This window comes from Cervus canadensis, chromosome 5, assembly GCF_019320065.1.
Source record: "Cervus canadensis isolate Bull #8, Minnesota chromosome 5, ASM1932006v1, whole genome shotgun sequence".
NCBI classification, from domain to species: Eukaryota; Metazoa; Chordata; class Mammalia; order Artiodactyla; family Cervidae; genus Cervus; species Cervus canadensis.
Genome location: NC_057390.1, coordinates 100,457,694 through 100,482,520, shown reverse-complemented (window position 1 = coordinate 100,482,520; position 24,827 = coordinate 100,457,694). Strand labels below are relative to the sequence as shown.

The window sequence follows — 24,827 nt, the reverse complement described above, 5'->3', positions numbered from 1 at the left end:
GTTCACCTTCGCCCACTTCTCAGCAGGGTCTTTGCAAATGCCACATCGGAAGTGGGTGCCCATCCCAAGCTCCTTCTAGTGGCGACTTGGAGGAGCCTGTCTGGATGGAGCAGGTGGACTCCCAGTGGGGTTGTCTTTGGACTGAGACTCACCCTAGGGGTGGGGACCTCCATGGCGATTCTCGAGTTCCGACCTTTGTGGGACCGGATGCCTAGGGACCCGGTGGGCCTTGTGTCCCGACCACACCCTGACCTCCTCCCCTGCGAAGGACACGTACTGGAACCCGGCCTCAAGGATCCGGAAGGCTTCGTCATTTTCAAAACCTTCCAAAATGACAAATGAAGCGAAAACATCTCCTAATATTTTTATTGTTCCTTAATCGGATAGTACAAAGTTTCCCTCTTTTTTACTTAAAAAATGTACTTTCCGCATACCGCTGCCCACAGGAGCATTTCTTTCCCTTTGGAAACCAGAGTTTCCCGAGAGGAGCCCTTCTCCGTGGTTACACTATTTAAGATAATTTAACGAGAAGAGGGTATTTCCTTTAATGATTATCAACCTTGATCATCTCTACTAGGGCGAACACTGATGTGTGTGTGTGTTTATTTTTTTTTCTTTTGAGAAACAAAAAACCATCCACTTATTAATCCAAACTACGGCATTGCATTTACGACATTCATGGCATCAACTAAAGAGATACTTCACCACCTCAAGGGAGCCACAGACAGACACCGCACAATGGAGCTAGGGGGACGAGGGTCCGACGCCGGGGCCTGCGCCTGTCCACGTACGTCGGCCGCCGCTCTGGGGGACTACACGTGGGTCCACGGGCTTCTCGGAGGCTCAGCACAGTTCGTCTAAGACACTACACATGGTTGAGGACGGCGGTGGTGATGAGATGCAGCTACACGAGCCTACGTCGCCCCTCTGTCGCCGAGCACAGCCCGGGCGGCGGTGGGGGCGCTTCAGTGAGACACAACACTCACGTCCATCGAGCTGACCACGATCTACGGACAAGTCCATGCGACCCTAACAGTAGGTTGTTCTCGGTGAGAGCCGGCCAACAGTCATCGCCTTGTGTCTTGAGTATATTGACCAGAAAGGGGGACCGGGGCAGGGGAACCGGGGAGCCCTGGGGCTGTGGTTCCAGCCGTCAATACGGGGGCTTCTTCCCACGTCGGGCGCCCTCCGGCTGGAGCTGGAGAAACCTGGGGGCAACGCCCCCCCACCCCGCCCCTCGCCCCCGAGACGCCGGAGTCCACGTTGCTGATGAGTTTTCAAAACGAGCCTTGTTCGTCTCACCCACGTTACCTTGGCAGCTGTCCCACAGGAGTTTCCAGGCGGGTGAGGATGTGGAGCCTGGGCCCCTGGGGACCGGGGGCGGGGACTACAGCTCGTCAGACCGGATGACGTGGAAGAGGGTGACGTTGTAGAGGATCTGGTGGCCATTGTTCCAGGCGTACAGGGCGCGGTCCTTGGGGTTGTAGTCCAGCATGGAGATGTGCGAGTACTTGTTCTGGAAGGGGATGTCGATGTACTCGTAGGTGGAGGCGTTGGTCTGGTAGGCGTAGTGGACCTTGGTGCCGCCCGAGTAGCCGTTGGTGACGTAGAGCGTGCCGCAGATGATGAAGGCCTCGCCAGCGCTGCGCTTGGGGTAGCTGGTGTTCCAGGTCTGCAGCACCTGCAGGGACACCGGGTCCAGCCTGCTGATGACGATGTTGCCGGCGTTCTGGTTGGTGGCGTAGACGGCCCACAGCCCGTTCTCGTCCACCATGAGGTCGATGTCCGAGTGGCCGCCCCAGGCGTAGTGGTACATGTTGTTGTAGCCCGCGTAGTCCAGGCTGCGCGTCTTGAGGATAGTCTCCGTCTTCAGGTCGAACCGGATGACGATGTGGCTCTGGAACTTGTTGAAGTAGATGGAACCATTGTAGACCACCTGCCCCGTACCGGACCAGGGGTGCGGGAGGCGGTGGGACGTGAAATTGTCCGTGGTCATGAAGTCCAGCATGGATTTGTACTCGCGGACGAAGCGGTTGTTGTGGTAGCCGTCCATGTACCAGACCTGCGGGGACAGCAGATCCGTCAGTGGTGCTGAAGGAGGGGTACCCCCCGCCCTGGGAAGGCACCCCCTCCCGGACTGGGGGGTCTGGTGACTCGGTGCCCAGGGCGGGAGTTGGAAGGACCCGGAGAGAGCAGCCTAAACAAGGTCACATACCTCCTCCACACCCACGGGGTCCTTTCCCAGGGGCCATCTCCCCATCAGGAAGGGAGCGTCCAGTCTGGAGAAAGGACACCGTGCGCATGGATGTGGGACCCACAGCCTGGCTGTGGGCATGGCCGGCAGGCACCCTCTGCTGTTCCCGCCAAGTGGGTGGCGGCAGAACCCTCTACAGACCCTCGAGAGTGTCCATCTGGGTGCCCCGTGGCTGTGGGTCAGCAGGCCACCTGCCTGCTCCCTGCTCTCCCAGGCGAGGGCGCACGGCAGCTGTTTCGTCTCATCAGGGAAGGCTGGCCTCCATCAGCGCGGGACGCCGCCCTCCACAGGACGCTGGGCCGAGGGCACGGCCGCCCAGGCCCGCACGAGGATGCGTGCTGGCAGCAGCAGCCAGTCGGTGAGGCTGACCACTCTCAAGGTCACCAGGAAGGGCGACGGTGGCTCCCTGGGGGCACGTGCGTCAGGCCTGTCCTTCCGTGCCGGCCCTCACAGCGGGCCAGGCTGACTCACCGGCCCGGCGGGGGGACGTCATTAATTTGGCAGAAGGGATGCTTCGCATATAGTCACGCCCAGTCCCAGGCAAGTGCCTCTCCCTGAGGAATCCGGGCTTCCCCGGGCTCTGAGCACAAACCAGCCATGACAGCAAACCCGACGAGGCCCAAGTCAGGGGTTACGAGGAAGAGCTCCCCCATCACTGCTTAAACGCCAGTTGACTCGAAAACTGTCTAGACTTCGTACAAAACGCTTTAGTCATTTTCAACCAATCTGGGAGCAAATTAGAAAGCAATGCAGTTAGTCAGAGGAAAATCTGCCAGGCTAACGCCATTCCCGGTGCATCTGTCTGGCAATAAGACAGCTGCTTTATCCGTCAAGGGCTCCGCTGGCTGCAGGAGAGATTAAGGATGTGGGAGCTTTCAGACGAGGTTTTACACATGCGTTAAAAATTTAAAAAAACAACAAAAAAATGCACCCTTGCTCCTGAGACGCCCATTCAATGCTTAGAGACAGATGTGCTCTCTGTTTTTAACAAGATTCAAATAAACAAAGAACTGGGTCTCATCTGGGGCTGTTCATTGTCCTTGGCCTCTGTCAGAGCAGCCCTCAGTGCTGAGGGCTGTGGATGAGAGGGGGCACGTGCGGGGCTGGGTGGGGTGTCAGAGAGGGCGCCAGAGGTACACAGGTGATGGGTGGGCGCGCCTCTCACACCGTGCCTCCTCTTGGTTACCTGTCGGATAGGGAGCTCACTGCTTCTCTCAAGACTGAGCTCAAGTGACAGCCCCCTCTGCCCCTTCTCCCGACCCCCCCATCACACCTCTTTGAATATGCTCCCTTCTCTGCTGCCCCCATGAGTAGTGGGGGACCTGGTTGGGTTCAAGCATCCCTGGACCTCCATCCTGTGGGCAGAGCTGGGTGAAGTCAGCATCCAAGTTTTAAGGATTTTTAAGCTATAAAGAAAGCTGAGTGTTAAGAATTGATGCTTTTGAACTGTGGTGTTGGAGAAGACTCTTGAGAGTCCCTTGAACTGCAAAGAGATCCAACCAGTCCTTCCTAAAGGAGATCAGTCCTGAGTGTTCATTGGAAGGACTGATGCTGAAGCTGAAACTCCAATACTTTGGCCACCTGATGCGAAGAACTGACTCATTAGAAAAGACCCTGATGTTGGGAAAGATTGAGGGCAGGAGGAGAAGGGGACGACAGAGGATGAGATGGTGGGATGGCATCACTGACTTGATGCACATGAGTCTGAGTAGACTCCGGGAGCTGGTGATGGACTGGGAGGCCTGGCATGCTGCAGTCCATGCGGTCGCAAAGAGTCGGACAAGACTGAGGACTGAACTGAACTGAAACTGCCCTTTCCTCGATCAGTTGGCACATTGGACACAGGGCCCAGCACTTGGCAAATGCAGTTGAGGGTGGGAGGGAAAATTAGTACAGGTGCTAGACGTTTGCCAACCAGCTCTCGGCCTGGAGGGCTGAAGCCACTATGAGCCCCTCTGTGCAGAAAGAGAAGCTCATCACCACCCCCAAAGGCCCCGATGACAGCAGGTGCCCCGCTCTGTGTTCACTCCAGCCTCACCTCAGATGCCTTGTCCTTTTCTGCCCATTCTGCGTCCCCGCCCATCCTGAGTCCCCACTCATCCTGTCCCCTCCGGGATGCTGCCCAGAACTGCTGAGGCCTGGAACCAGTGTCCTCCACCTGGATGGGGCCCCTGGGAGCTTTCACACCCAGAACAGCCACACAGACCTTGAGGGTGGAGCCGGGCACGGGCTGGTTACAGCCTCCAGGTGATTCTAACGTTTGGCGGGGTCCCCGAGACCACCCCTTCCAAGTGCCCAGTTTCGAGAGGCCCAGAGGGGAGGGTCTCACCCAGGGTCAAAGGTCAGTCCCCCACACCCGCTGCCCGCCTTTGCTGGGCCACTTCCTCCCAGACTCCCGCCCGCAGGGTGAACCACCGCCTCCTGGCAGGACGGCTCGGGCAGCCCTGGGGGCTGAGAGCCTCTGGTCCTCTGGGCGCTGGTGACCTCAGGCCACGCTCCACGCAAGCTGCAGCTCCCTGTGCGCGTTGTCCTGCGGGAAGGACGGTGGGGCCCGGGCTGAGGAGGGGAGAGCTGAGGGCACACGGGGGTGAGAAGCCAGGGCAACCCCAGCAAGGAGCACCCAGCGCAGCACTGCCGGCAGAAGGAAGGTCCCGGGCGAGTGGGGAGAGGAGCCCCCGGTGGGCCTGAGGCCAGCGCGCCCCCTTCCCCCAGAAGCTCCCCCATCCATGAGGGTCTTCTCACCAGAAAAGAGAAAACAAAGCAACCTGCGGATTCTTCCCCGGTGAACACCACGGCTAGAGCATAGATGCCACGTCTAGAGTGGAGGTGGTGACCAGCCCACTTAAAAGATGCTTACTCCTCAGAAGGAAAGCTATGACCAACCTAGGCAATACACTAAAAAAGCAGAGACATCACTTTGCCCAGGAAGGTCCGTCTAGTCAAAGCTATGGTTTTTCCAATAGTTATGTACGGATGTGAGAGTTGGGCCATAAAGAAAGCTGAAAGCCAAAAAATTGATGCTTTTGAACTGTGGTGCTAGAGAAGACTCTTGAGAGTCCCTTGGTTCTGCAAGGAGATCAAACCAGTCAATCCCAAAGGAAATCAATATTGAATATTCATTGGAAGGACTGATGCTGAAAGAGAAGCTCCAATACTTTAGCCACCTGATACAAAGAGCTGACTCACTGGAAAAGACTCTGATGCTGGGAAAGACTGAAGGCGGGAGGAGAAGGGGGTGACAGAGGACAAGATGGCTGGATGGCATCACCAACTCACTGGACATGAATTTGAGCAAACTCCAGGAGACGGTGACGGACAGGGAAGCCCGGCGTGCTGTAGTCCATGGGGTCACAAAGAGTCGGACGTGACTTAGTGACTGAACAACAACAACTCTTTTAGTTTTGATGCTTGATTCCCTTCAGACTGGTTGGTGTATAATTGTTTTGCTAATTAATGACAAGCACAATATCTTTTGGCATCTTAAACTGTTTTGAATTATTTCTATAACATTAACTTTTCAAGTAATTGTTTTGTTTCCATATCTTAATTTTAAATATTTTGAGATCAAGAATGATGTGTGTTTTCTTTCAGTTTCACTGATTGTGATGAATAAATTGACTAATTGATAAATATATTGCTAAAATGCGTAAAGGTAGTATTTAGATGGAAGGCAAGAGATCACATGAAAAGCTTATAGGAGGATACTAACCTGTGTGCATTTTTCTTTACATTTAGAACCACAAAAAATAAAAGGTCATGAAGCTTACTGGCTGTGACCATAGCTGAAAAAAATAAAAAGAAGTGTGTGGGCTGGTCACTGCTGAGAAAAAGGCTGCTTCCGGGCTGGAGGGAGGACCACCATCGCTCAGCACCCGCCTGGCGCTCAGTCAATCCGCTAACCTGGTTCTAACAGCTCAGCACAAAGGCCGGGGGGCAGGCAGCCCCCTCGAGGGCTCCTGGACAGGGCTCCCAAGGCAATTCCCCACCCCCACTGTTAGCCACAATCCCTCTTCTCTCACCCCTGTGGCCTCCTGCACTGACGCTGACATTGATTTATTTTTTTGGAGCGAGTTATTGGTCTCCTGTGTGTGTGTTTGCGTGTGTGTATGTGTGTGTGATCAAAATCAGACAGAGAAGGAAAAGATCAAAACACAACACAACAGTGCCCTCCAGATCAATGGCCAGACCCGGGGACGTGTCGCTGTGAGCCGGCGGCTGAGCTGAGCTTACGGCTTCAGCCAGGGCTGCCAACCGCCCAGCGTTCCGGAGGGGCCCCCAGGGTTCCCTGACAGGGAGCTGGTCCCCTCCCCAAGGAGTCGGCTTCCACCAAGGCCGCCCTCCCACCCTCCTGCTTGCCCTCCATCCATCACCAGGGCCCCCCTTCCTGGAGGGTAATCCAACTCATCAAGCAGAAAAGAGATATCTAATTTCCAAAAGCCTCGCTCACCACACTGACGGCTTTGCAAACTGATGTCTTCACGATAAGGGGGCTTCTAGGAGCCCGGATACTTGGTACCTGAGAAGATACTTTGACAAGCGCTCACTACAAAAAGAGCCAACTCAAGGGGAAAGACCCTGAGGCTGGGAAAGATTGAAGGCAGGAGGAGAAGGGGACGACAGAGGATGAGATGGCTAGATGGCATCACCGACTCAATGGACATGAGTTTGAACAAACTCGGGGAGATAGTGGAGGACAGAGGAGCCTGGCATGTTGTAGTCCATGGGGTCGAAAGAGTCGGACACGACTGAGCGACTGAGAGACTCAACACCACCACACACACAAAAAAAACGGACATTGACCTGGGGACTAAGAGGCACATCCGTGGTGTCAGCTGGGGTGGATTCCTCCAGACTGGGGTTCGTCCTCTGCAGCACCACGGTCATTGGTTCTGGCTCGTGGATCCCAACAGGTCTGCTGGGTCACAGGGTGTGTGTGACCCAGCAGGAGGTGGGGAGAGGGGGATGGAGGGGAGGGTGAGTTGGGAGACAGCCTGAACCTCAGAGGTTAATAAATGGTTAATAAAACCACTAACCAGCCTTTCCTAAGACCTTGGGCAACTCAAGGGAGGCTTCTGGCCCTGGTTTTCCCATCAGCAAACGGGAGACAAATGATCTCCGGCTGGAGGGCAGCTGCGGGGCTCAGCGAGGCCAGGCACAGGACCTCAGCTGAAGGCTGGGCACAGCTCTCGCTGCGTCTGGGAAACCAAATGCTTCCTCTCGCATTCCAACATGTACACACGACGTGCTCTGCCAGCCCCTGGCACACAGGGGCTCTCGGGGTCTGCCACCATCACCTTGTTTTCACATCGGCATTACTGATATTTTCACCCATATCTGTGACAAGAGCACACTCCTAACCAAATTCAGAACCAAAGTGGCATTTTCGGGGAGGCGGGGGAGGGGAAGAAGATGAAATTGAAGAATAGGGTAACATTCGGCCAATTAAATCGTTCACTGGTAATTAACTGGTAATTCATTGGCCAATTAAGCTGTTAGAAAACGTCCAAGCACCAGCTCCCTGTCACGACTCAGAAAATAAAATGAAAATGAACATCGCCCCCAGAATCCCCGACTCGGTCGTTTCCCATGTTTGCAGCCTGTAGCCGGCCCCGCCCCCCAGAGCCCCGCGCCTTTGCCCCCGGGGATGAGGTGTGGGAAGGGGCTGCTGGTGAGGTGGTGGGGAAGGTAGAGGTTGTTGCATAAAGAAGATGCGCAAGCCGCTAGGAGGCCGGAAATGGTCCCTCAGGCGTGGCACCGTGTAGATTCCCGACTGAAACAGAAGCCATCACGCCGTCTAAAGGGTGGGGCGGGGCCGGGGAGGTACAGATTATAAAGGGGCGGGGCCGGGGAGGTATAGAGTCTAAAGGGGCGGGGCCGGGGAGGTACAGCGTCTAAAGGGGGCGGGGCCGGGGAGGTACAGCGGTCTAAAGGGGCGGGCGGGGAGGTACAAAGCGCTAAAGGGGGGGGCCGGGGAGGTACAGCGTCTAAAGGGGCGGGGCCGGGAGGTACAGCGTAAAGGGGCGGGGCCGGGGAGGTAACGTCCTAAAGGGGAGGGGGCCGGGGAGGTACAGCGTCTAAAGGGGAGGGGGCCGGGGAAGTACAGAGTCTAAAGGGGCGGGGCTAGGGAGGTACACAGTCTAAAGGGGCGGGGCCGGGGAGGTACAGCGTCTAAAGGGGCGGGGCTGGGGAGGTACAGCGTCTAAAGGGGCGGGGCCGGGGGGGATACAGCGTCTAAAGGGGCGGGGCCGGGGAGGTACAGCGTCTAAAGGGGCGGGGCCGGGGAGGTATAGCGTCTAAAGGGGCGGGGCCTGGGAGGTACAGAGTCTGAAGGGGGCGGGGCCTGGGAGGTACAGAGTCTGAAGGGGCGGTGCCCGGGGGGTACAAAGACCAAGTCTCAAGACTCCTTTCCTTTAAAAATCCTCCAAACCTGGCTCAGAGGAACTCACATTTCTAACCTCCTTTCTCTGCCTGCGAAGACTTGAGTTTTTTTTTTAAGTGCTTCTTTTCTAAACGTCCTTCAGGCAAGGGGCTAGATAAGAGAGGCCCTGGGCTGCTGGATGGTTCACTCCGGGTGTCAGCGGTCACGCTGGTGGACCACCAAAGGACAGGAAAGCCACAGCGCCTCCCTTGCCCCGAGAACCGGAGCCCTGGGCGTGCGGAAGCTCCCTTTGGTGGAAGGCTCCCACAGGCTGTGGTCAGCGTCGCCATCCGGGCTGAGCCGGCCGGTGCCACCCTCCCAGCCAGCCCTCTGCTCCCCACACCCGGAAGGGACGCCAACCACAGAACTCGGCTGCCGCCCCCTCCCCATCCCCATCAAGACAGATGTGGCGCTTGCTCGCCTCTTTCCTTTTATGAGGTTTTTACCCAGGGGGAAGAGTCTAGGAAAAAAAGAGCACGGCTTTTTTCCTAAATCAAAAGAGAACATGAGTTGCTATCAGCCATGAAAGGAATGGCAAATGAAACACAAATGAGAAGTCATTAAAACAAGAAGGCCTGACCACTCTCTTCTCCAGCAGAGTGGAGGCAGGGCTGAGACTGTGGGAGGTTTCAGCCCAGAGGGCCCCCCTTGGCTCCCAGGGGCAGAACCATGCCTGGGGAGGGGGTCGCAGGCCTCCCCGCCCCACACCGTTCCTGCCACGGTCATCCTCACACAGGACCCGCCTTGCAGTCTTTGACTTGGGGTTAGCACAGGACCTCAGCAAGGGACCCGAGCCGCTCCCCAAAGCCCCTGGAACCCCCGCCCCCTTACCAAGGGGCACCAAACTTCGCTAATCCACAGACCCCCAGACCCAGGCCCGACGGAGGCGACACTTACCCTGTTATCACCTTCTGGGGCCAGGGGGTCGGTCATCCAGGAACCAAACCTGGAGCCGGAGGTCTTGATGGTCACAGGGTCACTTATGCCGGTCAGCTTGCCACACGCTGCAAGAGAAGGCCCAGTGCGGGAGGGTGAGTGCCTCGGCCCGACCCCCACGCCACCCCTCCCTCGGCTACGACCGGGTGCGCCTGCCCTGCTCTTGCCAGGACACTCCCAGCCCCAAAGGGCAGAGAGGACGTCCCCTCCCTAAGGCAGAGAGCAACTGAGGCCAGGGTGGGCGGGGAGAGGGAGATGCACCCCTAGGCCTCGGGCAGGGGTGTGATGCCAGAACTACATCTCTGGGGTGGGTGGGGTCGGCCTTGCTCAGGAGCCGTCCTCTCCGGGAAGCGGGGGCAGTAGCAGCCGCACCTCCTAAGGCTGTTGGAGAAAGTCTACCCAAGCCCGGGTGCCAAATGGAAGGTGCCGGACAGTCAGAACCAGACCGGAAGAAGGCTGCTCCTTTCCGCTGGAGGGCCTGTGAGCTTCCCCGGGCTTCCTACAGCCTGGAGGAGGCGCCCAGGGGCCAGGGGGCTGGAGTGAGGGTGAGGGCGCCCCGGGTGTGTCCTCGGCGCCCTCCTGTCACACAGATGGAGGCTGGAGGCTGACCGACCAGCTGGGACGTCCTCGGGGCCACCCTGCCGCTCGGGCAGGGCGGAGCTGAAAGCCTGCACTCCCAGGTGTCCAGCAGAAATCCCCCTCCTGCCACCTGGATGCCAACCTGAAGTTGGCGCACATGGCCCTGAAGTCTGCAGGAGAAAGTGAACGCAGCCGGCCTCACAAGGACAGAAGGTTCCTGAGCCACTGAAGCCCAGTGGCCCCTGGACACAGGCAGCGGCAGGCGCTGCCCGTGGGGTTGATGCCATCTGCAATGGCCTCTCTTTCCTGCAGGCCCGCTCGGCCTGCGCGTGTCCCCGGCTCTGCCCACTGTGCTACACTGCCGCCGTAATAGCAGATGCACAGGTCGGTCTGCCAAGCTCAGAGAACACCTGCGCGTTTTCAGATCGCCTGTGACTTAACCCGGGGGACTGTGGTTTAGCCGGGGGTCGTCCCACCAGGCGAGGTGGGCCCAGCCTTGGGAGCTGGCCCCAGGGAGAGGCCAACACCCACTGCTGCAGTGTCTGGGGTGCCTCCCACTTTCTCCCCAAACATAAAACGGGGTGAGTACATGCATAAGCATCACTGAACAAGACTGGAGAGATGACCCCCCTGCCCACCCCCGCCAGCACCCCGTCTCTGTATCCTGACAGCTTGCATCCGGGCATCGCAGAGGCTGTAGGCAGGGATCAGGGGCGACTGCAAGCAGAAGAAACGCGGCTTTACCCCCAAATTCCATCAAGTCACGAGGCCCTGCTCCCTGGGCTGCTGCCTCTGGCCCAGATTTGAGAAAGGAACTCAACTATTTTTACTCGTCCATCCCTTCCCAGGATCTATTTTGCCTGTTCCCCTTTCAGGAGGAGTTCCGAATTTGCCTTTTTAAATACTGTCCCCTCAGGGCCCCGGCCCTCGCTGGTGAAGCCCCGAAGGTCTGGAGTTCTCCCCACTGCTGAGCCAGGGATGGTGGTCCCATTGGCCCCTGGAAGAAGAAGTCTTAAGGCACCATGACCGACCCCAGGGCGTCATGGTTCTGCCCTGGGTGGGATGCCAGCTGGCACTTATCATGGCACACCTCCCAGCGAGATGTCCATCTTGCCAATGCTCTGCCCCACCGTCACCAGCCACACCCGGCCTGGGATGCGCTCCCCCGAAGGGGCGCACTCCCCGGAAGGGGACGGACAGCCATCCTTTACAACACACTCAGAGGGCGAGGAGGGCGGGTGGACTCCCAATGCAGCTTGGCCGCTGGCCCTGTTCTCCGCGCCCCCGGGACTATGCCTGGGCCGAGCCCCCAGAGGGACAGCCAGACACCCCCCCACACACACACACTTCTGTGCTCACCTACACTGATGCAGCTGCAGGGCCCGCCTCCTTCTGGACTGTACCCACCCTGCCTCCCGACCCAGGTGGGTCCCGCACACCCCCGGGCGTAGACCTGGGCATCTGGGTCCCAACAGGACACCCTGGGATGCCCGTCCCCCACAAGGCTCAGCCTGGAGCTGTCCAAAATGAATGAATGAATCGCCTCTCAGGAACTGAGAAGGATAACCGTGCGCCTGCCAGAGCACCCCTCCACCCCTGCTTTGCCACATGACCCGGCAGAGGGATGGGTGGGGGGCCATGAAGCCAGGCCGCTTCTGAGTGCGCCCTCCTTATCTGTCAGGAGGACACCCACCTCAGAGGCGGGCGTGGGGCGCGCACAGGAACCAGCGGGAGCTCCTGGGAGGATGCCCGTCACGAGTCACATGCCAGGGAAGGCCGCGGCCACAGGCTCACACTGAGACGGCGGCCGAGTCCAGGCGGGGGCCGCCCTGGGCGATCCTGCCGCGTTCAGTCCCCTCGTGGCTGTGGAGAGGGGGAGCTGGCGGTGGGGGAGCCGGCCTGCGGGGGAGCTGGCGGTGGGGGCATCCGCGACAGCCCCGCCCCACCCTGGGCCAAGGTCTCCCCCAGCCCCTCGGAGGGAGCCGGCCCGGGGCCCGCTCACCCAGCTCCTGGCTACGGGCTGACTCTGCTCTCCTCCGGGACTGCAGGCCGCCCGCCCTGCTTGAGTCAGGGAGTTATTTTTGGTTCTCCGTCCAGACTGGTTCTGCCAAGACCTGGGGAACTGACAGGATCTAAAAAAGCCCCACGGCAGAGCCGCGAGGCCGAGTCTTGGCACATTCAGCTCACGGAAGTGTCCCTCACCTGTCAGGAGGGCTCGGGCTTTGGGCGGGGGTGGGGGGCTGGGGAGGAGGCAGGCTCGGGAAGCCAGTCAGGGGCAGCAGGCGCGTCTCAGGAGGCCGGCACGGGGGCACAGCACCCCCAGCTGGGGCCCCTGAGAGCCCAGGATGGTCTCGGTGTGAGGGGTGGCCTGGTCACAGCAGCCCCTCTGCTGAAACCCTCGGGCGCCCGCTCTTCCTAGAAGGTCACTTCTGAACAAGTGCGCAGTCTCCGAGGGCGCGTGAGCAGGCCCAGGGCGCCGTGCCCACCCAGGAATCGGGCCAGAGGCCAGACTGAGGGGCTGATGGCCACGCAGCAAGCGGACCAAGTCCCCAGACCGCCCATCGGATCCGTCTCCCCTGGTCCCAGCTTTTATCCCGTCCAGACTGGGAAGAGTGGAGCGGGCAGAGCTGGCCACGCTGGGCGCTCAGACAGACAGGTCCCTGTGGACAGACGACCTGGGCGGGGCCGCCTCCCTGCACACGAGCCCCGAGGGGCCACCCGTCTCCCTTCCGCACCCAGCAGGGACGGGGTGCTGGGAGGCCTCTCACCATGGGCAATCCTGAGCACCCCCAGAAGGAAGCCGGTTGGAGGGGGGACACCAGCCTGCATGGACCCCACTGAGTTCACTGCTGTGAGCAGCACTTGAACTTGGGTTCCCTCCGTCCTCACCATTCTAGTCAGACCCCTGCAGACTGAGACACCCTGAACTCCCCTCTCAAAGCTGAATGTAAATCCACGTGTACTCTTTTATCCACTGTCCCTGGCTCTGTCCAGGCCCCTGGGGAGGAGGAATGGGCCCCTCTCTCTGTCTCCTTGACCTTTGACCTTGAGCGCTGGAGGCCCAGGACGGATGGTCTGACTGGGGGGGAAGTCCTAAAATTAGCTAGTTCTCTTATTTTGGGCTTCCCAGGTGGCGCTAGTGGTAAAGAGCCCACCTGCCAATGCAGGAGACATAAGAAACTCAGGTTCGATCCCTGGGTTAGGAAGATCCCCTGGATGAGGGCGTGGCAGCCCACTCCAGTCTTCTCGCTTGGAGAATCCCATGGACAGAGGAGCCTGGCAGGCTACAGTCCAAGGGGTCACAAACAGGTGGACACAACTGCGTGCACACACACGCACCTCTTGTCTTAGAGACAGGACAATTCTGGGGCTAACGGGACACGTGGATGAGTACGAGAGGCATTCCGCGCTGGCTCTGAGTCTCTGGCTACAGCTGGGTTAGCTGCTGCGGCATCTGACTGCAGGCTGTCCGGGCGGGGCGGCAGTGAAAGCTTGGGGGCGGGGCTGCCGGGCAGTCCTGCCTCCCCTGCCCGGGAACCAGAGGACTCCTGAGAGACGCTGAGGCCAGGGTCCAGTTCCCGAAATCAGAGTTTCTGATTCAAGTTCTGGCTGGGCCATTAGGAAAAACACACAATCCCATTGAGAGAAGGATTTAAAAATGGAAACAGAAAACCAATGGAACCAGCAGCCCTTGTTTTTTTTTTTCCCCCTGTGCGTGTTCTGGGCTCAGAAATTGTCAGCAACATCGATGTGAAAAGGAGAGACCTAATTAAGAGGACTTTGGGGAAACTGCAGGGAGACCCTGGTCCCCAGTCTCACAGCCGGAGGGTCACTGAGATGCTCTTCACTAGAGCAAGGGGCCTGCGGGCAGATTGAGACCCGGAACCAAAGGGCGAGGTGTGGGGGGGGGGTGCGGGGAGGGCAGGGGCCGGGGAAGAACTGCTGGCCCCCGAGACGCTGTCTCCAGGAGTCCTGCCCGCCCAGGACGGCATCGTGAGGGCGGCTGGCTTCCTTGTGCTATGCTCATCGGCTGCCTCCCAGCAAGGAAAACAGCCTGCTAAGATGGTACCTGCTTGTACCTAGCTGTACCTAAAATAAAGACTAAATGAAGTAGCCACAGAATATTAGTTGGGATTTAAGTAGCGAGCTTGAATGAGAACCTAGGATGTGGGGGAAGCAGCAGCTAAATCTGCGACCTGTGGTCTGTCCATCTACCCACCTCCCTGACTGCCATCTGCCTAGCTGTCTACCTGCCAACCACGTCTATCACTTACTACCTCCTCACCTGCCTATCTGTGCCTCCACCACCTCCTCCGCGCCAGGCACGGTCAGTCCGCGATGTGAACTCACACAGTGACCCCCAGGGCGCAGGGACCCCTCTGCTTTTGTTTTACGATGAAGAGGTGGCTGAAACCGGAAGCGGTCAGTGCCCTGGTTGAGCCACACGGCCCTTGCTGCTTTAGGACACCGCTGGGCGGGGTCCTCAGTTTGCTACCCTCCTGCATCGCCTGCCAAGTGTGGTTAAGGGCAGACCCCTCGTCACCCCCACCGCCACCAGCTCAGCAGGCCCCCCTCCGGGTCAAGGTCCTTCTGAAGAAGGAGTTACGCACAGAAGCGGCTGCACTCAGCGGTGGAGAGCAGGGCTCCGGGGGCCCGTGTCCTCTCTCCTCACTCCCCGAGGGCGGCCACGTGAAAGCCCCAAGATCTCTAGCCTGAAAACGAATTCACTGAGCTTCTAAAAATAGGCTGAGTTTGGAGAGGAAGGCCGCCTGCCTGGGCTGGGCAGCGTTCTCCTGCAAAGGCTCCTAGCGTCTCATCAGCGCTAACTTCTCTCTCTGAATTTCCACCTTGCTGCTTGATCGGTTAATTGGAAAATGTGGAGGTTTAATCTTGGTTTCTCCCTGGTCTACATGGTCTGTCTACCAGGGAATAAAAACAGTGCTGTCTGCAACGAGTAACAGGAGAGAGCCCTCAGGGGAGCATCTGGAGGGTCTGGAGAGCGGGACGGGAGCACGCGTCTTTACAGGCAGAAACCAAAGACGGTGTCTGCCAGAAGTCACCATGCAGCCCGTAACCACGGATAAGCCCGACATCCAGTAACATTGCAAACACTCCTGCTGACTCCTGGATGCTGATATGGGAGGGCGGGTGGAGACCGTCCAGCCCAGACCCATCCTGAAACTGTCCCAGGTCACCCAGCCCCGGACACAGCAGGACGTGGGCACGAGGCAGCACATGTGAAAAATGGTAGCACAGAATCCCTCATGTGATGCCGACAAGTGTACACATCACAACAGATTCCTTCCAAGGCTCCAACATCGCTCACCGCCCTCGCTGGGCCTGGGGGACTTTACCAGGGCACCTAGAACACCGTTAAAAATAACCCAGACATGGGAACCTGTTCAAACAAAAGGTTGGCTGACTCTGTCTCCTTGCCCTTTGAACGTTCTCTGTCTCCCACCTAATAGCACTGGGGATTTTTTTTTTAAGTACTTGTTCTTTTGGAATGTTTTAAGTTTAAAATAAGGCATTTGTAGTGTGCGGGGGGTGGGGGATGAAAAGAGACTCAAGTGAAAACACCAGCTAAAACCTAAAGAAACTTGTGCATAAAGCAGAATTACCCTAAGTTGCTCTAAAAAGTAAACAATAAGAAAATGAATAACCTTTGCATTAGAAAACAGTGAGTGAGAAGGGCCAGCCAATCTTTTCTAAGAAAACCTAAAAATGGAATTGGGATTTAAAATGTGCATTTTCAAAGTGGACTCCGACTTGGACATGTTAAGATTTGCTAAATTTACCAGAAAGTTGATGAGGTGATGGGTATCCACCACAGACAAGACTCAGAAGGAGCCCGGGGCCACCGGCTCCCAGCCCCGCCCCTCAGGTGCTAGAGGGACTCCCTTGCTTGTTATGAATGGCGAGCCTTCCGCCTTGACGTGATGGAATTTTCTGCATGGTTCGGTTTCTCAGGGAGCTTTGTCAGCCCTCTCCTGAAAGCTGGAGGGGATGAGATGTGCTTCCAGCTCTATGAAACTCCTGTCCTAAAAAGCCACCCAACACACACAGACACAAGCACACACGCACGCGTGCACACACACACACACACTCTTCATCTAACATCAATTTTCCAGATGTGCAACTCAGTGGGGTCTGTGAGCTGGCCTCTGCACGGGTTGGCCAAGGCCCTAGGACAGGCGCGGCCTACACTCCTCGGCTACCTGTCCAGGCAACCCTACCCAGGAGCCCTAATCCAGCCATCGCTCGGGAAGCCAGGCGGGCGCTGTCCGGTTCAGCACCACTCCCTGGGCCTGCGTGAGCCAGCGGCGGGTGGGCGATGCAGTGCCCGCCCGCGGGGTTCTGGGCCTACCTAGTTTTTGCATGCATGCACGGAGCCTTTCTTCAAGATTGGACACTCTGCTCTGCAGTTCATCGTAGTCATAGGCGCCAATTTCCTCTTGCAGCTCGTTAAGCACTGCCGTCAGATTCTGGACCTCCTCCTTAAACTGCAATACCAATTTGGCATCGGCCTTGTACTCCTCCAACACAGGTATCAAAGGCCTAAGTTCATCCATTTTCGCTTTTATCGCCTGCAAGGTTAAAATAAGCTGGGTTCAGTGCGATGCGTGCAAAAACTTCTAACACCCTGCCTTGGCCTGGCTTCTCCCTAGGTGAGGGAAAATGTCCACACTCCCGCTTTCTTTATAGATTGATTTATTCTGGTCCACAGAAGAGTATATTAAACAGTCTTCAGAACACCAACATATTTGGGAAAGGTCTTTATTGTCAGTTTAGAATGCAACATCTTAAGGTTACATGCTTTAAGTCACATACACAAAGTATCTCTTTTTTTGTTTGTTTTTGTTTTTTCAAAAAATGCATTGACAAGGGTTCAAACTATTCATGAAATGCATCTACAGTCACATGCAAAAGAGATCCTGGTTGTGTTCAAGGTTCCTTAGGGGCATGGTGCTAAGTAACGGGAAATAATTGTAAAAATGCAGGGTGCAAAAAAGCTCTCTGGCCCTCTGTCATGGTTACATGGGAGTGGACTGCTTCTTCAGTCTGCAGCATTGAAAAAACTCTTTTAAGTTAGCCCTGCAAGCAAGAAAATGAAAACTGTTGAAGAACTAGCTTACTAGCCTGCCTGAAACAGATAGCCATTAACAGACAAATATTTTAACCATCACTTAAAAAAAATCACGCTTCAAGACTAGAGTCAGTCCAGACAAACTGCTTTCACAGTCCTTTAGGTACCCTCACAGCAATTGCTGCTGCAAGAGTTCAAGGCAGTTGAAGTGTGCTCAGAAGCAAGGGTAGGCTGACGTCCCCCCCAGAGCCATAGGATTCAAGATTTGGGAACTAGGAGAGCATGCTTGCAAAGAGGAGCTAGCCCATGGATGCTGAAGACATCCCTAGAGGAATCTGAGACTACCCCGGGGAAGAGAGTGCTGGCCTTATGAGCAGAGACACAAGCTCTTTTGGGTCAGGCAGGTCAAAGTCTCTTTCCGAGATAATTCATGGTGACATGTCAGAAGCAAGGACAGGTCCACCTGAGTCCAGAAAGAGAGATCAGCTCATTTCTCCTCAACAGGATCAAGCTGCTATTATTTTATTTATCATATAGATTTATAACTTCATTAGCTTGCCATTTCGTCTATATAATGTATGGCTTTTACAAGCGAATTAGTTCTTGCTGCACGCAGGGAGAGCATCAAAGGAAAACATTAGCATAAAAAGGCCGGAAGACCCAGAGCGTCAGCAGTTTGCAGTCCAGCGGGGCTGTGTAATCTGACCCGTTCATTTACATCTGGGCTCAGTTTCTAATTAACATGCGTGTACGCCTTAATTAAGGTGCATATCATTTGTCAATGTAATGATTCTGAAGCTGAGTAAACTCTAGGTGTATATATACACATTTGTACATATGTATATATGATTTTAGGTGAAACCAACTCTGACTTTAATAGCGGAGTTATGTGGAGAAAAGAAAGACTAACCGGGAGGTTGATGCTGGTGTCTCTCTGCCTTCCCTGCAAATCTACAGCAAGCCCTGTTGCCGCTAAATTAGGTCAGATGTGAAGAACTGCCCTGAGCAATCCCTGCTCAGAAATGGCTCTAATCAATTAAGCTAATCCTTGGCTAATGTGATTCACCTGCAGCAGCTGTGGGTCGGGAAGGACAAATCGTGTCCCTTCCCAGCTAATCTGTGACTTGGCTGGAAAAGCTGGGGCCTGGGGTCCTGGCCTGGGAAGCTAATAGGTGTGAAAACCGCACCTCAACTCTGCCCCTTTCAAGGTGAATTTCCCCCAAACCAGGGCAAGGGCAGGTGGCCTCTCTACTTCCAAGGAAGGCTGCCGTTGGCAAGAAAAAGAGCAATCCTTGCTGGGATCCTCCCTGGCTTCAAACTGCTATTCTGGAGGGAGAGTGGGAGCAGGAGCTGGAATCACAGTCTCAGAGAAGGGGAGGGAAGAGGGGGGAGGGGGGAAAGGGGGGAGGGGAAAAAGGGGAGAGATGGGAAGGGAGAAAAGGGGAGGGGAGGAAGGGGAGGGAGGAAGGGGAGGGGAGAAAAGGGGGGGGGGAAGGGGGAGGGGAGAAAAGGGAGGGGAAAGGGGAGGGGAGGGAAGGAGGGGGGGGAGGGGAAGGGGAAAGGGAGAGGTGGGGGGGAGGGGAGCGGGGAGAAGGGGGAGGGGAGAGAAAGGGGAGGGGGAGGGGCAGAAGAGGGAGGAGGGGGAGGGGAGGGAGGGGGAGGGGAGAAAAGGGAGGGGAGAAGGGGGAGGGGAGGGAGAGGGAGGGAGGGGGAGGGGGGAGGGGAGGTGCAGGGGCCGCAGCACGTACCTTGAACTGCCTGGCCAGGTGCTGCTTGTGGCTCTCCTCCACCTGTCTGAACTTGGACTCCAGTCCTTTCATCTGGTTCTCCATCTTCTCCACGTACTGCAAGTCCCTTTGGGTCCTCCGGTCCAGGACCTCTATGGACTGAGACATGTTCTGCACCTGTCAAAAAGGCAACAAACAGGTTCAAGGACGAGCGTGCGCAGGTGCCCGGAGCTTGTATTTGCCTCCTACAGAGACAGCAGCTGGAGCCGGAGGCGGCCTGTGCGTGACTTAACTAGTTTGTCACCAGTATTGGGTTGTTATGAGCAAGAATCCCTCAACAGAGCAAATGGTCTGGTCAACATTTCCTCTGCCATCTTCCAGGACGTGTTCTTACAACCAGGGTGCAGGGACCTCTGGCTCCCTGTGGGTCAAAGCTCCAGGCACATGGCCTTGGGTGGCTTTTTCCTTCGGGGGGGACAGGCAGGCACAAATGCCAACAAACATGAACAGCATGGCTGGGCTCCTCTATCTCCGGGTACAGACCTCTCCCCCTAAACCTCAGGGCTGGGGGCACAAGCGCAGTGCTCGGGGGGCAGGGGACGGGCTCCCTACTTCCGCATCTCACACACCATCCGTCACACCCCACGGTATCATAGGCAGATGACTGCTCTGCAAACATGCACATTCAGAACATAGAGTCAGGAATCAATCACCCAGCAAGTGAAGAATCGCTGTTCCACATCTTTACAGGCAGATCTGAATTGATTCTAGCCTCAAGATGAAACTTTAATATTCAACAGGGTTCCAGAGAGCTTAAAAGAAAAACAGTTTTAGGGCAGCTACCTGGCAGCGCATTCTATTTTCAGGAAGCTGGCTTGCCCTTCTGTGCCCAGGCATTGAGGGTGGCGGGGAGGAGAAAAGAGGTGGGCCATTTTCTCAGAATCGAATCCAATCACTAGCGGGAAGATAACTCCATAATCGCAAATCTTCATTTCTGATTTTTTTTTTTGCTGAATTTGCAGATACCCTCCCTTTTGGGAACAAAATTGCTTTGGGTGTGAGGCTCAGCTTTGCCTGGTCAGTAACAGAAGAGATGATAGTGCAGTCCCCCCACCAAATAAAAGACCAAGAGGCTTCTCAGTTCGGAAAACTGATGCTGCTCAACTTGGCGCTGAAAAATGCCTGGGATTCTATGGTTTGTTACCTGAGAGTAATCCACATGAATTCGGTTTAAAATTTCAGGTTTATAACATATAGCATGTAGATGACTATGACTCCCTCTGACCCGTTCTCTTTAGATGCTTCAGGGGAAACTGAAATATATTTACTTTATTACGTCAGGTCTTCCTGTCCCCCATCCCTCCACAACGGTTTATTCTGTCTCTTTGAGTAACTGCAGACTTCTGGGACAATTTGAATTTCCTTTATCCTTCCAGGCCCCGCACAAATGCCACCTCCTCCAGGGAGGCTTCCTTGATGCACCGAGCCAGAAGTGGCCAAACACCAGCTGGAAGCAACATCACCTTGTTGGTGCAGCAGCCACACACGTCCCTGTCTCAACCGCCAGGAGGGAGGGGGACGGGCCTCGTTCACACGTGTTACCAGCACACAGGTCCAGCCCCTAAGGCACAACCACAGCAGAAGGAAGGAACAAAAACGCAGCTGCTGCAGTCAAGACCCTGCCCCCCTCCCTCCTGGGTGGACTGCTGGAGCCACAGCAGAACCCACGCGGCTGCTGACTAGACTCCGCTGGGCAGAACCGGCTGGGCCCTCGCTGGCATCAGCCTGGTCTTCTCAGGAGGCCACACACAGCCCTCCCGGCTGTTCAAACGCCAGAAGGATGCTGTTAATGAATCTGTGTGTTAAGTCGCTCAGTCATGTCTGACTCTTTGCGACCCCACGGACTATAGCCTGCAAGCTCTTCTGTCCATGGAATTCCCCAGGCAAGAACACTGGAGTGGATCGCCATTCCCTTCTCCAGAGGAACTTCCCAACCCAGGGATCGAACCTGGGTCTCCTGCATCACAGTCAGACTCTTTACCATCTGAGCTACAGGGAAGTCCTGTTTTAATGAATTTAAATGGTTTTAAATCAAATTTTAAATGTAGGAAACACATTTTAAAGATGCCAAGCTACTCACTTGCCCTATGGAGTCCCCCGCCCCCCTCCAGTCCTTTCCAGGCCTCCCTTTCCCTCCAATCAGAGCAGATAATCAAGCCCCAGGCGGCAGTCAGGCCCCTGGGTCTCAGACCCACAGCCTGGAGGCCCTGCGCTGAGCGAGTCCACCCTCCTCCTTGTGGGTGTGTCCCCAGAAGCCGACGGAGGAGTTCAAGGTCACACAGCTGCCAAGGGCACAGGGCAACTGTCCCCCGCCCCGCCGAAGGTGGCCACAGGTGCTGAGACAGGCAGGGCGGCGGCCACCCGAGCGGCAGACACCCCTGGCCTGGAGGGGACCCCGGTCACTAGTGTCTATGGCACGTTTCCTAGGCTTCAGGCGCTGGGCTGTGGATCGCATCTGATCTTTACAAAACCCCGGGAGGCCGGCGCTATCACAAGTCTCACTTTACTGAGGGGACCAAGGCTCAGAGAAGTTAGGTGACTTGGCGACTGTCGCACAGCAGACAGCCACCAGGCAAGGCCTGGACCGACTCCAGTGCCCACCCTTTCAAATTCTGGGCCTTGAGCTTCTTCCCAGAGAACAGAGCCTGAGGCTCTAATTCGGGGGGTGGGGGGCAGGGGGGGTTGCGTTCAGGAGACACTGGGGCCAGGCTCCTCCGAGACTGCGGGCCTCAGCAAAGCAGCAGCAAGGCTCGCCTTTCGGAAGCTCCTGGGGTGGGTTTTAACAGGACCCCAGGCTGGAGAAGCAGGCAAGCTGGGACCCCAGCCCCAGCGAGAGAACAGATGCTCAGAAGGAAAGGGGGTGGGAGGCCCCCCACACACCGAGGACGGCTTCTGCCCTAGAGCACAGTGCCCGCCAGGGTGTAAAATCGGGCTCTAAATTTTTCAGCAGTTGTGCCAGGCGGACACGGGCAGGAAGGCGCCCGAGGCCAGGGTTCCCGGGGGCTCCGCATGCTTTCTGGAGCTGAGCAGGCCTCCCAGGGCTCCAGGGCCGCCCGCCAGCCCCCGAGGCCCCTCCGAGCTCCACCCTCTCCTCCACAATCATGAATAATTAAAGGCCCAATTAGGCTCTGGTCTAGTTTGCTGGTAATAAATGTGTGTGGAACCAGTTACATGCATCTTTCTTTAATTCTTTCACAGTGATTTACTGGGGTGGCTGAAGATGGTGGAGCAGAGCACACGGGGTCCTTGAGGGGAGCCAGGCTCCACGGCCCCCTGCCTCGGGGCGGGGATGAGGCCCCTCCCAGCCCCTTTCAGAGGGTGAAGCTCCAGGAAGCCCCCACCCTGCCCTCCTGATTTCCAGAGAGAGCCTGCGCTGAGCTGGACAGACTGGGCGGGCTGCAGGGCCTCCAGTCCCCCCAAGGGGGGCCCGCCCCAGGGAGGCCCCCCGCCCCCCTCCTCCACAGCTCCTGCTGCTCAGCTGATGGGGGTCACGGCTTTCCTGGGGCGTGTGGCATACATGTGTGTATAAGTGAGCACTCGTATGTGATGTGTGTGTGATGTATGTACACATGTGTGTGAATTTGTGTGTGGTGCGTGTGTGTGTTTACATGTGATTGTGCATGGCGTGTAAGAAGGGGTGTGCCCTTGTGGGGTGTGCATGTGACCGTGTGTCTATGTACTTGTGTGTATGTGTGGGGTATGTGTGTATATGAGTGTGTTTATGAGTATCTGTGTGCATTTGCGTGTGGTGTCTGTGTGTATCTGTGTGCAGTTGTGCACACATGCATATGTGTCCTGCGTGCGTGTGGTGAGCGAGGGGTCCCGAGGTGCCACACGCCATCTCCCTGGGGAGGGTGGTGATGGAGCAGAAGGGCTGCCCTCTCCCCCGCCCCCAGGAGCTCCCGGGACACCCGGCGCTCAGGTTCTGAGACCCCAGGGCTCCCCTGTGGACTGTCCCGGGAGGCGGGATGGCCGTGATCCGGGGCACGGGCCTCCGTGGGGGGCAGGGGGGCTGGCTGGGTTCAGAGCTGGCACCCCTGCTCGCTGGCTGTCTACCTTGGGGTAGTCAGCCCGCCACCCTAGACCCAGATTCCATGTCTTGAAATGGGGTGAAAATCTCACCAGCTTCACCCAGCTCTTGCAAGGAGCAACTGAAAGAGCAGATTAGCCCGCACGTGCTGCTCCCAGGTGAGTCACAAAGGTGATGACTTAATCTGCGGGAAGGCATCCACAGGAGCGAATGCCTGGCCTGGCCAGCACTCAGTCCAACCACCCAGAGGCAGGGAAAAGCCCCCACTTCGGCCATGATCCCGGGAGCACGGGAGCGCTCCAGGTGTGGCTCGGGGACAGCTCTGGCCCCCTGGACCCCTGGCTGTGGGCGTGAGCCCTAGACGGCAGTGTGGGAGAGGGGAGAGAGGCCCGGATGCCCCCTCGCTCCGCCCCTGTGGCTCTGGGCGGAGGTACTGCCCCCACTCCGGGCAGCCCGGGGGAGTCTCCTCCCTCCCTCCCTCCCTCCATCCATTTCATCCATTCACCAATATTCCCAGCAGGCCGTGCCGGGGGAGAGCGAGGCCTCAGAGCTGGGACGCACCCTGCAGGCTTGCCACGCCTTGCAGCCAGCACGGGGCACACACACACACACACACACACACACACACACACACAGCCACGCACCCCCATTGACTCACACACACACAGCCATGCACCCTCATAGACTCACATGCAGACACACACACAGCCATGCACCCCCGCAGACTCACACACACACAGCCATGCACCCCCGCAGACTCACACACACACACACACACACGCGCGCGCCCCGCAGACTCACCTTCTCCAGCAGCTGCCTCAGCTGTCTCGTGCGGGCGTCCCGCGAGCACATGGCCTGCTGGGGGGCGACCACCGTGCAGATGCACCTGCCCTCACTGTCCTGGGCAGAGCTATATACCTGCCAGCTCTCCTCAGGGTTGGTGGGCAGCACCTGGGGGGCGGGGGGGGGAGAGAAAGTGAGACCACGGAGCATGACCATCACATCCAGCCCCCGGGAAAGGGCAGGAAAAAGGGGTCCAAAGACAGCCGCTGACCTTGGGGGGGGGAACCCAGATGGTCTCCCATCAGGATCCCCAGGGCTGGAAGGGAGTCTAACAGGCAAGGCTCTTTCAGACATATTTTTTAATTCAAGGGATTTTGAAACTTAGGGGGTGTTCAGAGTTTTGGCGTCTGACCCAGCTGACAGGTTCGGTGGAAGGGAGGGGTGAGCAGAGGCTGGGAGCTGGGTGAAGGAGCGAGCAGGGAAGCAAGCGGCTGGTTGACTCACAGCCGCACGTAATTCAGAAACAAGATCTCCTCCCGTAAGCAGAGCAGGGGCGGCTGGCGCAGTCGCGCTCCGCTGCTCCCGAAGCTGGGGAGGAACAGCCAGGATCCAGCTGCCTGTTAGCCCAGAGCTGGGATGACCCCAGGCCCTGGCTGCAACCGCGGCCCGCCTGGCAAAGGCCCCCGAGGGGACGCTGGGCTTCCAGCCCACGCAGGCTGCCGCCCACGAGCCGTTTGGCAGATGTCGCCAAGTTGCTGGTGACAGGCTCTGCCGGGGTCACACCCAGCCTCCGCCCCGAGGTGTGCCCCAGCCCCGTCACAACACCTGAGCCGCACACGGCTGCTGACACACGGACATGGTGTCACCTTGCAGCCCAGCTCAGGTGGTCCCGACCGCCAGGTGCCCGGGCGGATACGGCCGGCTGAAAACTCCCCCCTGAGCACAGAGCCTGC

General features: G+C 57.3%; 1 protein-coding gene across 2 annotated transcripts in view; it reads right to left on the bottom strand.

Annotated features, from left to right (window-relative positions):
* Positions 1–352: 352 nt before the first annotated feature.
* OLFM1 (olfactomedin 1) overlaps positions 353–24,827 on the bottom strand; it is a 37,740-nt gene continuing 13,265 nt past the window's right edge. For both annotated transcript variants that reach the window (XM_043470145.1, XM_043470144.1), the window contains exons 2-6: positions 23,893–24,042; positions 19,023–19,178; positions 16,555–16,774; positions 9,570–9,676; positions 353–2,062 (exon numbers count right to left, since the gene is read on the bottom strand). In XM_043470145.1, coding sequence (XP_043326080.1) covers positions 1,388–2,062; positions 9,570–9,676; positions 16,555–16,774; positions 19,023–19,178; positions 23,893–24,042 — 1,308 coding nt within the window. In that variant the 3' untranslated portion in view covers positions 353–1,387. The remainder of the gene's footprint in view (positions 2,063–9,569; positions 9,677–16,554; positions 16,775–19,022; positions 19,179–23,892; positions 24,043–24,827) is intronic.